Source organism: Diabrotica virgifera, chromosome 5 (genome assembly GCF_917563875.1).
Source record: "Diabrotica virgifera virgifera chromosome 5, PGI_DIABVI_V3a".
NCBI classification, from domain to species: Eukaryota; Metazoa; Arthropoda; class Insecta; order Coleoptera; family Chrysomelidae; genus Diabrotica; species Diabrotica virgifera.
The window spans coordinates 247,923,211-247,938,459 of NC_065447.1; the positions used below are offsets into that span (position 1 = coordinate 247,923,211).

Sequence of the window (15,249 nt, forward strand, 5' to 3'; positions counted from 1 at the left end):
AGCAAATCGGTAGCGATCCTTTTATAGAATATGTCGCATCTTGCCAAATGCTGTCAATCCCAAGCCTATACGACGCTGGATCTCACAAGTTTGATTGTCTTTTCCTATTCTAATTTCATGCCATAAATAGATATAGCTTAGTTTTAATGTATATCTAAAAATAAATTTTCGAAAAGACTCCACAATATACCAGGCACCGTTTTACCCGCAGTGTGATTTCAGACGAATTCGATGCAACAGCTTGTTGCACTTCCGCTCTGTTGCCGTACTCCAGTAAAACGAGCAAATCAAGAGGTTGACCAAGAGATGTTGATCTCTGTTTGGCAGTTCTCACAAATTCGTCAAGAATGCACTGTACACTGTATGTACATTCACTCCACGTGCTCTTCTTCTTCAGGTGCCATCTCCGCTACGGAGGTTGGCAATCATCATAGCTATTTTAATTTTTGAGGCAGTAGCTCTAAATAGTTGTTTTGTGCTACATCCAAACCATTCTCTCAGGTTCTTCAGCCATGAAATTCGTCTTGTTCCGATGCTTCTTCTGCCATTTATCTTTCCTTGCATTATGAGTCGCAGGATGCCATACTTCTCGCCCCGCATCACATGTCCAAGATACTGTAGTTTTCTTTCTTTAATTGTAAGTTCAACTTCCTTCTCTTTACCTATTCTTCTCAGTACTTCCTTGTTCGTAACTCTATCTACCCAGGAAACCCTCATAATTCTTCTATAGGTCCACATTATTTCAAAGGCGTTAAGTCGTCTCATTGTCTCTATATTTAACGTCCATGATTCCACTCCATAGCATAGTACACTGTACTGTATACGTAACATTTTGTTAGGCGTCCTTTAAGAGCTAATGTTAAATCTTTGCTACGTGCTCTACAATCTGGTTATTACAGGTTTTAATAGTGCCCTTTTTGTAAACAAGTGTTCAGAAGTTTGCATCGCTTTTGGGAGCCTTTAGACCCAACCAACGTTGCCACACCTCCACAGCCAGGATCTTCATGACAGTGAGTTTTCCGAGAGGTGAAAATGGCACAGTTTTTATTATTTTATCGAGCTAACACAATTTAAAAAAAAGTCAATCTTCTGCGTGCCATAGAAAATTTTTTCAGCGCGATCCAGTCTGAAGTTCCATTAAAAAAAAAACGAGATCGTAATTAGACATACTAATACGTTACAGTTTACATCTCGATACACTTTCATGAATGTTTGTATTGTAAATAATGCTTCTCTAATGCCAAAGCCTTTTTAAATCTCATGGTTTCTAATGGTTTCATCCTGTTATTCTATGGTCTAGTTTTTTTGTAGATTCGTTCATGTATCCCCGCAAGAAAACAATTATGGGGATGAACTCAAATATTAGCCATTCTTTCGGAATGTCTCGGGTATAGTAAATTTCATTGAATATTCTACTAGTATAATATCATTGTGAATGTGGTTCTCTGTTAGTAGTGTTAATTTGTACATTAAAAAATTCCTTTTTCAATTTCCGCTTTGGTAATTGTAAATCCATTTTTACCTCTTGGTTCTATTGTCTCAATTCTCTTGTTGTCTTCAAATAGCTCTATTATATATTCTTCCCATCTATTTATTTTCTCTACACTTTCAATTGTAATTTTGATTTTTTTGTCCATTATGTTTCCATACCTCTTTTGTATATGACAGATCTTTCTTTAATATTCCTGTATACGTTAAAGCTGTAATGTTATTTTTTTAATCTTTCTATTTTTGCCCATTTTTCTGATAGCCTTAATTCCTTCGCTTCTTTGATTTTTTGAATTTTGTTCATTTTGAATCTTGTATTTACTCATCACCCTCCTGTTATTGTATGATGTTCCTCATGATCTTCCTTAACTCTCTCCATTTTTCTGTAGCGGCAAGTTGTCCTTGTCTTTCTACTTTCTGGACTTCCTTATGTATATTTGTTCTTTTATTTGTTGGCAAAGATCAGCTATGCGACAAAATATTTCGTAGAATTGCTCGCAACTGCATTTGAAAAAAGTAGTATGTACCTGCATTTTGAGAACGATTTTCTGATTGGAAGCCGAAACTCCAATAAAATATGTAATTTAATTACTTTTTTATTGTCGTTCATTCGCAGAAAAAATACAGTAGTATTTAGTTAACAGTAGACATTGTATTTTTTATTAAATTCACGTCCATTAAACTTCATCGCCTTTTCAAAATTGCCGTGTATTGTCAGCGCAAGAATTTATTGCTATGTGATAAAACAAAGAGCGTAAAATGAAACGATCAACATCATATTTTATGGCAGCTTTTCTAAAATTGAATTTTTTATATTATTATCTTTTCAGAGCGTTTTATCGCGTCTAGAGTGTTTTACGATAGATTTGAGAACAATCAATGGATTTTTGAGTTATTGAATCTATTTGTAATAATATTTATTATACATTGATTTAATTTATTAGGAGCTTGATGTTATTAGTATAACGTGTTGACTCTGAAAAAAGTTTTTAGTCCAGGGCGCATCTGTTTTGAGATGGACGTTGAGAGGTGATTCAAATGTTTTTGCAGAAATTGCTTGAAAATAACTCAAATAATAATATTTGAGTTATCCTTCCTCTCAAAAAGGTCCGGAACATTGTTTAAATAATCAAAATGTAAAAAAATGAAGGAAAAATTCGATGTTTTTCTTCGTTTTTTGATTATAACTTTAAAAGTATTCATTTCCGAGAAAAGTTGTACTGACATATAAGTTGCGTAATTAAATTTCCTACAATATAAATTTGGATAAAAATTTAAAAAATAGTCATCCTAGTTGAAAAATAGCAATAATTGCGAAAAAACCATACAAAAACAAGTATTCGCATTTTACGTTTTTCAACCATTTATGCTACACTTAGAACCTTCATGTTTCACCCAGAAAAACTTTATGATACACTAAAACAACACTATAAATTTCATTAAGATCGGTTCAATAAATTTTGCAAAATAAATTTTGCAATCCACCTTTCGCAAAAAATATTCATTTTTTCAAAATGTTACAGGACTGATAATAAAGCAGCTAGCAAGTTGAAATTTTTTTTTGCTTATGGAAGTGTACTGTACCTTTCATTTGCAATTTGCAAAATTAAAATCGATTAAAATAAAAATGTGTGTACCATTTTTATATATTCGGCTGCAATACGAAGGAAAAACAATCTTACTTTTTAATTAGAATAAGGAGTGCAGCCAGTCCCTTTAACTGCAATTTTCTGCTCTTATTGGAGCTTCATCAGAAGGAACGTAGGCACTGTTCTCCTTAATCCAATCAAATCGCATCGAAATGTTTTTCCAAATATTGCAGCCAAAATGATGGTATTGGGTGGCTAGCGCCATCTGGCCGTAAAAATACGAAGCAAGCTTTCAATCCTAATAGCAAATAATTAATATTGAAAAATATCAAAAATTACTAAAAGATTTTTAAATTGAAAACTTACTGGTACATCCCCATGTATACACATCCAAGACTTCTACAATTTGCAAGTCATATGGATGCTGCAGTAAAGACGATAGGGAAGGAATTCTAAACTTTGCAATTCAAATCCCCCGTCTGCAGCCGGTTAGGAACTGAAAGATGCACCATAGTTACTCTACTGAGTAATAAGAAAATAAAATAAAAATGTGTGTACCATTTTTATATATTCGGCTGCAATACGAAGGAAAAACAATCTTACTTTTTAATTAGAATAAGGAGTGCAGCCAGTCCCTTTAACTGCAATTTTCTGCTCTTATTGGAGCTTCATCAGAAGGAACGTAGGCACTGTTCTCCTTAATCCAATCAAATCGCATCGAAATGTTTTTCCAAATATTGCAGCCAAAATGATGGTATTGGGTGGCTAGCGCCATCTGGCCGTAAAAATACGAAGCAAGCTTTCAATCCTAATAGCAAATAATTAATATTGAAAAATATCAAAAATTACTAAAAGATTTTTAAATTGAAAACTTACTGGTACATCCCCATGTATACACCTCCAAGACTTCTACAATTTGCAAGTCATATGGATGCTGCAGTAAAGACGATAGGGAAGGAATTCTAAACTTTGCAATTCAAATCCCCCGTCTGCAGCCGGTTAGGAACTGAAAGATGCACCATAGTTACTCTACTGAGTAATAAGAAAATAAAATAAAAATGTGTGTACCATTTTTATATATTCGGCTGCAATACGAAGGAAAAACAATCTTACTTTTTAATTAGAATAAGGAGTGCAGCCAGTCCCTTTAACTGCAATTTTCTGCTCTTATTGGAGCTTCATCAGAAGGAACGTAGGCACTGTTCTCCTTAATCCAATCAAATCGCATCGAAATGTTTTTCCAAATATTGCAGCCAAAATGATGGTATTGGGTGGCTAGCGCCATCTGGCCGTAAAAATACGAAGCAAGCTTTCAATCCTAATAGCAAATAATTAATATTGAAAAATATCAAAAATTACTAAAAGATTTTTAAATTGAAAACTTACTGGTACATCCCCATGTATACACCTCCAAGACTTCTACAATTTGCAAGTCATATGGATGCTGCAGTAAAGACGATAGGGAAGGAATTCTAAACTTTGCAATTCAAATCCCCCGTCTGCAGCCGGTTAGGAACTGAAAGATGCACCATAGTTACTCTACTGAGTAATAAGAAAATAAAATAAAAATGTGTGTACCATTTTTATATATTCGGCTGCAATACGAAGGAAAAACAATCTTACTTTTTAATTAGAATAAGGAGTGCAGCCAGTCCCTTTAACTGCAATTTTCTGCTCTTATTGGAGCTTCATCAGAAGGAACGTAGGCACTGTTCTCCTTAATCCAATCAAATCGCATCGAAATGTTTTTCCAAATATTGCAGCCAAAATGATGGTATTGGGTGGCTAGCGCCATCTGGCCGTAAAAATACGAAGCAAGCTTTCAATCCTAATAGCAAATAATTAATATTGAAAAATATCAAAAATTACTAAAAGATTTTTAAATTGAAAACTTACTGGTACATCCCCATGTATACACCTCCAAGACTTCTACAATTTGCAAGTCATATGGATGCTGCAGTAAAGACGATAGGGAAGGAATTCTAAACTTTGCAATTCAAATCCCCCGTCTGCAGCCGGTTAGGAACTGAAAGATGCACCATAGTTACTCTACTGAGTAATAAGAAAATAAAATAAAAATGTGTGTACCATTTTTATATATTCGGCTGCAATACGAAGGAAAAACAATCTTACTTTTTAATTAGAATAAGGAGTGCAGCCAGTCCCTTTAACTGCAATTTTCTGCTCTTATTGGAGCTTCATCAGAAGGAACGTAGGCACTGTTCTCCTTAATCCAATCAAATCGCATCGAAATGTTTTTCCAAATATTGCAGCCAAAATGATGGTATTGGGTGGCTAGCGCCATCTGGCCGTAAAAATACGAAGCAAGCTTTCAATCCTAATAGCAAATAATTAATATTGAAAAATATCAAAAATTACTAAAAGATTTTTAAATTGAAAACTTACTGGTACATCCCCATGTATACACCTCCAAGACTTCTACAATTTGCAAGTCATATGGATGCTGCAGTAAAGACGATAGGGAAGGAATTCTAAACTTTGCAATTCAAATCCCCCGTCTGCAGCCGGTTAGGAACTGAAAGATGCACCATAGTTACTCTACTGAGTAATAAGAAAATAAAATAAAAATGTGTGTACCATTTTTATATATTCGGCTGCAATACGAAGGAAAAACAATCTTACTTTTTAATTAGAATAAGGAGTGCAGCCAGTCCCTTTAACTGCAATTTTCTGCTCTTATTGGAGCTTCATCAGAAGGAACGTAGGCACTGTTCTCCTTAATCCAATCAAATCGCATCGAAATGTTTTTCCAAATATTGCAGCCAAAATGATGGTATTGGGTGGCTAGCGCCGCTATATTAATTATTTGCTATTAGGATTGAAAGCTTGCTTCGTATTTTTACGGCCAGATGGCGCTAGCCACCCAATACCATCATTTTGGCTGCAATATTTGGAAAAACATTTCGATGCGATTTGATTGGATTAAGGAGAACAGTGCCTACGTTCCTTCTGATGAAGCTCCAATAAGAGCAGAAAATTGCAGTTAAAGGGACTGGCTGCACTCCTTATTCTAATTAAAAAGTAAGATTGTTTTTCCTTCGTATTGCAGCCGAATATATAAAAATGGTACACACATTTTTATTTTATTTTCTTATTACTCAGTAGAGTAACTATGGTGCATCTTTCAGTTCCTAACCGGCTGCAGACGGGGGATTTGAATTGCAAAGTTTAGAATTCCTTCCCTATCGTCTTTACTGCAGCATCCATATGACTTGCAAATTGTAGAAGTCTTGGAGGTGTATACATGGGGATGTACCAGTAAGTTTTCAATTTAAAAATCTTTTAGTAATTTTTGATATTTTTCAATATTAATTATTTGCTATTAGGATTGAAAGCTTGCTTCGTATTTTTACGGCCAGATGGCGCTAGCCACCCAATACCATCATTTTGGCTGCAATATTTGGAAAAACATTTCGATGCGATTTGATTGGATTAAGGAGAACAGTGCCTACGTTCCTTCTGATGAAGCTCCAATAAGAGCAGAAAATTGCAGTTAAAGGGACTGGCTGCACTCCTTATTCTAATTAAAAAGTAAGATTGTTTTTCCTTCGTATTGCAGCCGAATATATAAAAATGGTACACACATTTTTATTTTATTTTCTTATTACTCAGTAGAGTAACTATGGTGCATCTTTCAGTTCCTAACCGGCTGCAGACGGGGGATTTGAATTGCAAAGTTTAGAATTCCTTCCCTATCGTCTTTACTGCAGCATCCATATGACTTGCAAATTGTAGAAGTCTTGGAGGTGTATACATGGGGATGTACCAGTAAGTTTTCAATTTAAAAATCTTTTAGTAATTTTTGATATTTTTCAATATTAATTATTTGCTATTAGGATTGAAAGCTTGCTTCGTATTAAAATCGATTAATTACCACGGCGTCAGGAAATTTTTTAAATAAACATTAATTTTTGGTGCTACGCGCAGGACAGCGGTGTTCGATTCACACAAGTTGATTTCCACCAAAATTTCTTACAATTTTTATCTAATATATTATTTTCTTACTCTATATTTTGTTGTATTTTAATATTTTAATTCCACAAGAATTATTATAAATTAATAAATGAAAATAGTTTCTGTCCTTGTGGGATAGGTACTCACCGGAGGGACCGCAGACGTTCAGATACAATTAGCGTCTCTTTGCATAGACAATGACGTCGACTTTGCAAAGTAACAAGACACTTACTCAACACACACACTACACATTACACCTGAGTTAGTGATAAGTTATACAATTACGTGGCTAAAGGTTCTAGTTCTAAACCAAGGCCAGAATCAGAGAAAAAAAAATCCACAAAAATAAAACTAATTTTATTATTGTTTGTGAAATATTGTTTAAACAATTGCAGATGTTTAAAAATAATAAACTTTTATTCTCCAAGTTAAAATATATGAACAAAGAAAGTTTTTTCTAATAAAAGTGTTATTTCAAATGACAAAGTATGTGTTTTTATTTTGCAATAAACAAATTTATTTATTTATATCGAAATGTAATAAAAATTAAAATGTATCAATCATTATCAAAGGTCATTGGAATGCCCAATCAGAGCAAACTATCCGCTGTCCTGCGCGTAGCACCAATAATTAATGTTTATTTAAAAAATTCCTGACGCTGTGGTGTTAATTGACTTTAATTTTGCAAAATTGAAAATGAAAGGTACAGTACACTTCTATACGCAAAAAAAATTTCAACTTGCTATCTGCTTTATTTTCAGTCCTGAACATTTTGAAAAAATGAATTTTTTTTGCGAAAGCTGAGTCCGTGGTGAGTCCTGCCCTGCCGCCCGCATCAATAAGACAACAAAAGATTACAAACATGTTTACAATTATCAATATAAAAATGCTTAATTTATATCGTCCAAATACGTAGTCGGGATCTTAATAACAGCGCAGGAGGAATCGTCTTTTGATACTGTTATTTGTTTGTTATCATCGAAGCCAGTGACAGTGCTACAAGTCGGTTTAGAAATGGAGAAAGTCGTTTTCGCGGTATGTGTGCTCATGACTGTGATCAGTGCCCTGCCTCCGAGGCACATCAAAGGAATTCAGATCAAGAACAATGGACAAGAAGGACTTTGGATAGAAATGACGAACGAAAATAGTTTTAATTTACCGGCTGGGCAAATGGTAAATTAGTCCATTCTTTCACGGTTTTTGCTCTAAATTTTAAAGAACCGCTTGGATTGACATGAAATTTGGCATACGTATAGCTTACATGTCAAAGAAAAAAAGTGATATTGTGCCGATGTGTGCTTTTGCCCTGGGGGTGACTTTCACCCCCTATTGGGGGTGAAAAAATATATGTCCAAATTAAGTCCGGAAATGGGTAAACTGACTAATTTTAAGTAACTTTTGTTCTATAGAGCTTTTTCGCCAAGTCAACACTTTTCGAGTTATTTGCGAGTGAATATGTTCATTTTTCAACAAAATAACCACATTTTTAGACGGTTTTTCTCAAATAACTCAAAAAGTAAGTATTTTGTCGAAAAAAACGTTCTTAGCAAAAATATTGCATATGAAAAAGTAAAAAAAAACGGTGTACGCGTTAGGTCTCTGGATCTCGTAGAACCAGAATTATAGCCAATGAAAAATAGATTCATATTCACCCAATTTTAAATAGAATATTTCGACGTGAAATATCCAAAAAATTAAGCACTTTTTGGGGAAAACCTAATATAACTTTTTTAAACTGTTAAAAAAAGCTTTATTCCTGTTTTTATAAAAAGTTTCTAGCATTAAATTTAAGCAAGTTACGCTCAATAAAGTTGGTCCCTTTTGTTTTTGCAAAAAAAATCGGGAAGACCACCCCCTAATTAGCAACTTAAATGAAATTAATCGTTACCGCTCCACAAATTATTTTACTTATGTTGTGTTTATATGATCTGTAAGTTTCATTGATTCAAAGTGCTTATTTTTGAAAAAATTTGGTTTCAAAGTAAAATTTTTAAAAATTTAAATTTTGAAAAATATGCTTTTTTTCAAAATAACTTAAAAATTGTTAGAGATACCAAAAATCTTGAAAAACAAAAAAAGTCAGATTTGCTTTTCTGAATATCATGTATTATTTTATTTTTCTGTTAGACAAAAATTGATTAAGATTTGGTGTCTCTAAATGTGCATACATTCGTGATCAGTGACTCGTTCAACCCCTTTTAACTGCAGCCCTTTCAATAATAAGGACTTTGAACCGATGAAACTTACAGATCATATAAACAATATATACACGAGTCAAGAAACTTGTGAAGCCGTAACAATTAAGTTCATTTAAGATACTAATTAGGGGGTGATTTTCTCGATTTTATTACCAAAACCAAAAGCGACTAACTTTATTTTGAGCGTAACTTGTTTAATTTTGATGCTAGAACTTTTTTTATAAAACCAAAATGAAGCTTTTTTTAAACACTTTAAACAAGTTGTAATGATTTTCCCCGAAATGTGCTTCATTTTTGGTCATTTCACGTTAAAGTATTCCATTTGGAGTTTGACGAATATGAACCTATTTTTCATTAGTTATAACTCTGCTTCTACTAGGTGTAGAGACGTGATATATACAAGAATCTACAGGTCGAGCAAGTCTCGTAAATTTCACGATTGCGAGCCACGCTTCACGCAACCGTGTTTGCGTACTTGTGTTTCAAGTTGCGTGGTCGTACGGAGTTATATTTACCAAATTTAAATATAATCGTTTTCAAAATTAAATCAATATGTCAATATGGCTACTGGGTGTAAAAGATAAATCTTATTCTATCTGTTCTTAATGAGTTTTAGATAATTTTAGTTGTATTTCTTTGTAATTTTGTGTTGTACAAAGATTAATTTAACATTTTCTCTGGAAGTATTCATTTAGAAAGATAATATGCTTCATTGGTGTTGTGTTTTGAAGTGTGAAATGTGATAAAGTCAAGATAAAGTTCACTTTTAAACTGAACTAAATAAGGTATCTGAGAGACAACAATGGTTAAATGCAATACAATGTACAGGTTTTACTAGCGAAATGAAAATTTTCCTGTCCTGTCTGCTGTAATCATTTTATATCTGGTAAGTTACAATTACAACAGTAACGATTTTTGAAGATGTTAACATTTTAATCTTATAGGAAAACCAGCCGACTTAATAGATAATAACAATCTCCAGATTGGGTTCCTTCAATAAATATGGTCTATAAACACAATGAAATAAGTTCCCCAAAATCTAAAATGGAGTGGTATCAAAGGAGAATTAAAGGGAAAAATATTCATATTGAAATTATTTATAAGGCACTGGACTGTCTTAAATTCTACAATAATACTAGGTGGGTAAATGATTTTAGACATTTTTCATTAAGAGTAGATTAAGATTAAGTAGATTTTCATTCAGTAGATTTAAGACTTGTTTACACGGGTAGAGTAATGATGCAAGTACTTGATAGAGTAGAGTAACTCTACCTGTAAAAATGCTCAGCACAGTAGAATAGCTGGTAGAGTGTATAGTTGGAGTTAAAGTAGAGTGACTGGCAACCTATGGCAAAGTAACTACTCTATGACCACCACTACTGCCAAAATGTCTACTCGGCTGCACACTCTACCCATGGAACACGCTCAATTATGGCAGAATAGAGTAGGTAGGAGAGTACATGGGGGCGCTGTCATTCTGGCTGGAATTGTGTTTTGTGTAAATAGTGAAAATGAAGTTCACCGAAGATGAAACTTTAAAACTTGTAGAGCTATAATACGGCGAATACCAGTGTTTATGGAATTTAGGTAGTGTATACTACAGAAATAAAAGTTTGCAGCAAGCTGCGGAGGATGAAATCGTCGAAAGAATGGCAAAGGGGGCTTTGGAGTAAACAAGCTTAAGCAAAAAATTAAGAATTTAAGGTGCACTTATAATCAAGAGTGTTTAAAAATACAAAAATCGGTTTCACTATACTAGCATCAGTACTATACTTGTACTCTCCTCACGTGAATGGTATCAAGCCATTTTTGGTAGAGTACTACCACTACTCTACTCTCCTCAAAACTCTACCCATGTAAACAAGTCTTTAGAAACAGTGGAAAATGAGGTAGCTAGTAGAGTAGTAGTAGAGTAAAATATACTGGTTTAGCAAATTGCAATGTTTTAAGGTAATACAGTAGCGATAAACAGGTAGCCAAAACGTGTTCTAAGATTGTCACTGTAATTTTGAATATTTTTTCGAGGCATTTGGCACACGTATTCGTAAAATAATAAAGAATGGCGGTACAGAGCCCAATTTGAAAAATATATTAATATGTGGAAATTACTCTGTAATTATACAATATTTAAAAAATGAGCCTGTACCGCCATTAAGAAGAACAAAAAAATACACTTTCTTCAAATAAACTTTTTTATCCGATGCCTAGATTTTGTGTAATTTTGGAACTACTAATGAAATAAAAAATTTTAGTAGTTCCAAAATAACACAAAATCGGATAAAAAAAGTTGTATTTGAAAAAAGTGTATTTTTTTGTTCTTCTTAATGGCGGTACAAGCTCGTTTTTTTTTATATTGTATTTAATTACAGAGTAATTTCCACATATTAATATATTTTTCAAATTGGGCTCTGTACCGCCATTCTTTATTATATTACGAATATGTGTGCCAAATATCTTGAAAAAATATTCAAAATTACAGCCGCAATCTTGGAACACATTTTCGCTACCTGTTGATCTATACTGTTTCCTCTTAAGATAGTTTTAATAGTTATTTATGATATAAGTATTAAATTTTAAGACGCGCATGTGAAAGTTAACTTGAAAAAATAATTTTATTAATGTTTTGACTTCCACATCAGATGTCATTGTCAAAATACAAAATATTCATTATTATTAGGTTTGTTCTAGCAAACGGTCAAACTAGTCAAAAACCATCAGCAAACAGTTGGTCAGTAAAAGAACATAATACAGTCACCAGTGCGATCCCCTCTACTCGCGCTGGTCCACTATTCGCTGATGGTTTCAAACTGATGCTAGAACAAACCTATTATTATTATACATATCATTATCTGTAAATAATATTTCTTCTGATTGTTAATTGTAAAGGATAGAAAAATTACCATTTATTTTATTTTTTTTAGAATCAGCTGAGAGAAGTGGTCTACAAAAAAACCAGGAAGGAAACGGAATATGTGGCTACGAAAGGCAAAAGAAAGGTTTACAAAGCAAATGTGACACATTTTTTTGAAATATTTAGGAATATCAGTAAATTGCATTAAAAAAATGTATGAAAAGATTTTGTTCAATAAAAATGTTTATATTTATCAAGGATGTATTATTTGGTATGGCCACATATCGTCAGTGATGTAATAATACATCCTATCTGTTTTTTCATGAGTTTTGTAAGAGAGACTAAAAACTTGTCTTAGGGTCACCTCCTGTTTTCATATGATATTTTTTGACTTGTTTTGTAGTAAATTAAACTATCTATGAACTACAAAACAAGTCAAAACTTACATATGAACACAGGAGGTGACCTTAAAACATGTTTTTCCATCTCTCATACAAAACTCATGAAAAAACAGATAGGAGGTATTGTCACATCAGCAAGGATGTACAGTGATGAGTGCCCTAATAACCGGCAAAATATTTAGTTGTGAGATAAAAAGAAATGAAACTAGTCGAGCTGGGAAATTTAGCGAAATTAACCTTTAAATTTACGTTATATTGATCCCACCTTTACACATATCGGAGGAGTATGTCAACTAAAACTGTCACTGTGACAGTGGTAGTTTCCAAACTCGTCTGATACGTCTGAAGGTGGTACACAATCAATACAATCTAAATGTATAAGTTAATATCGCTAAATTTCCCAGCTCGACTAGTTTCATGTCTTTTTATCTCACTACTTAATACATCTTTTGTGCTATTTTGCCGGTTATTAGAGCGCTCATCACTGTATTTCTGGTATATCCAGGGAATGTCTACAAAATATATTTTGAATGTCCAGAGAACATTCGTGGACATTCATGGAATGTTCCAATAAGACATTCAGGTAATGTTTAAAATGCTGACACAGGATTTTCCTGGGATGTTCTCAGGGAACATGTTTTCGGGGATATTCCAGGAATTTTTCAATGTCTGTGTACCTTCTATGGACCTATATGGAATATTTTGGTGTTATTACCGCCGCACTCCACTTGCGATTTGTAATCAGGAAGATTGAACACATTGTTTCAAATACAAGTCAATCCATTTGCGACTAAATAATCATGGATTGACTTCTATTTGAAAGAATGTGTTCAATCTTCACAACTACAAATCGCAAGTGGAGTCCGGCGCTTAGGGCTACTTCCTCTTCGGTATTATGTATTATACTACAGAAATCAGGAACTTTCCTTCTAAATATATGTATGCATCTTGGCCATCAAACATATTCTTCCAAACATTTTTTTAAGGGGTCTTGTGGGTAAAAAAAGTGACTTTTTAAAAAAATTATATCTCGAAAACTAAAATTTATTTTTATTTATAATTGGAACATGTAAAAGTATAGTACTTAAGGTAGTCTCAAAAAAAGTTTCAGCCAAAAATATTCATTTTTGTAGAGTTTAAGTTTTTTTGCGTTGGCAGCATAACTAAGTCCAGTCTCATCTGAAATCAAAAAGTTTCTTGTAGTTTATACCTCTGGCTAGAATATGAACGAAGGAATTAAAAAAAAATGAAATTTGAAGATTTTACATAAGTTTAAACACATTTTTGACCCCAATTTTTCTCATTTTTAAAGTAGTTTTTTTTATAAAACAAAAATGACCTCATCTAATAAAAAATCCTTTGTTGATTCACTAGCCAGAGGTATAAACTACAAGAAACTTTGATTTCAGATGAGACTGGACTTGTTATGCTGCTCACGGCAAAAAAGGGCTGTTGTCGAAAAATTGCAGTCAACTCTACAAAAATGAATATTTTTGGCTGAAATTTTTTTGAGAGTACTATACTTTTACATGTTTCAATTATAAATAAAAATAATTTTTAGTTTCCAAGATATAATTTTTTAAAAAGTCACTTTTTTTACCTGCAAGCATTGATTATAAATATTCCTCTGCAAGACAACAACTTAACAAATTGTTGATTTCAAATTGTAACAGTTGTTTTGCAAAGTATGCTGCCCTCTTGTATTTTCTGTGTTATCTTCATCATACAATTACTTCATCTAAAAACTTTCTGCGATATATTCGCAACAACAAAAACAAACAAAACAAAAAAAAATAAAACAAAAGTTTAACCACCTTCACACCACAGAATCAAGCAATCAAGTTACACAAAATTATCTTTCTAAATGAATACTTCCAGAGAAAATGTTAAATTAATCTTTGTACAACACAAAATTACAAAGAAATACAACTAAAATTATCTAAAACTCATTAAGAACAGATAGAATAAGATTTATCTTTTACACCCAGTAGCCATATTGACATATTGATTTAATTTTGAAAACGATTATATTTAAATTTGGTAAATATAACTCCGTACGACCACGCAACTTGAAACACAAGTACGCAAACACGGTTGCGTGAAGCGTGGCTCGCAATCGTGAAATTTACGAGACTTGCTCGACCTGTAGATTCTTGTGTGATATATACACCATTTTTTAAAATTTTCTACAGGCTATATTTTTGCTAAGAATGATTTTTCGACAAAATACTTACTATTTGAGTTATTTGCGAAAAACCGTCTAAAAGCGTGGTTATTTTGTTGAAAAAATGAACATATTCACTGCCAAATAACTCGAAAAGTATTGACTTAGTGAAAAACTCTATAGAACAAAAGTTACTTGAAAAATATGCTTTTTTTCAAAATAACTTAAAAATTGTTAGAGATACCAAAAATCTTGAAAAACAAAAAAAGTCAGATTTGCTTTTCTGAATATCATGTATTATTTTATTTTTCTGTTAGACAAAAATTGATTAAGATTTGGTGTCTCTAAATGTGCATACATTCGTGATCAGTGACTCGTTCAACCCCTTTTAACTGCAGCCCTTTCAATAATAAGGACTTTGAACCGATGAAACTTACAGATCATATAAACAATATATACACGAGTCAAGAAACTTGTGAAGCCGTAACAATTAAGTTCATTTAAGATACTAATTAGGGGGTGATTTTCTCGATTTTATTACCAAAACCAAAAGCGACTAACTTTATTTTGAGCGTAACTTGTT

General features: G+C 32.8%; 2 protein-coding genes across 5 annotated transcripts in view; one reads left to right on the forward strand and one right to left on the reverse strand.

Moving 5' to 3' along the window:
* The window catches only part of LOC126884772 (uncharacterized), a 786,660-nt gene that overhangs the window by 396,004 nt on the left and 375,407 nt on the right, over window positions 1–15,249 (reverse strand). The gene's annotated exons all lie outside the window — the stretch shown is intronic.
* Window positions 7,943–15,249, forward strand: part of LOC126884775 (uncharacterized) — a 35,210-nt gene continuing 27,903 nt past the window's right edge. Inside the window, exon 1 of the mRNA XM_050651000.1 lies at window positions 7,943–8,225. Coding sequence (XP_050506957.1) covers window positions 8,067–8,225 — 159 coding nt within the window. The 5' untranslated portion in view covers window positions 7,943–8,066. The remainder of the gene's footprint in view (window positions 8,226–15,249) is intronic.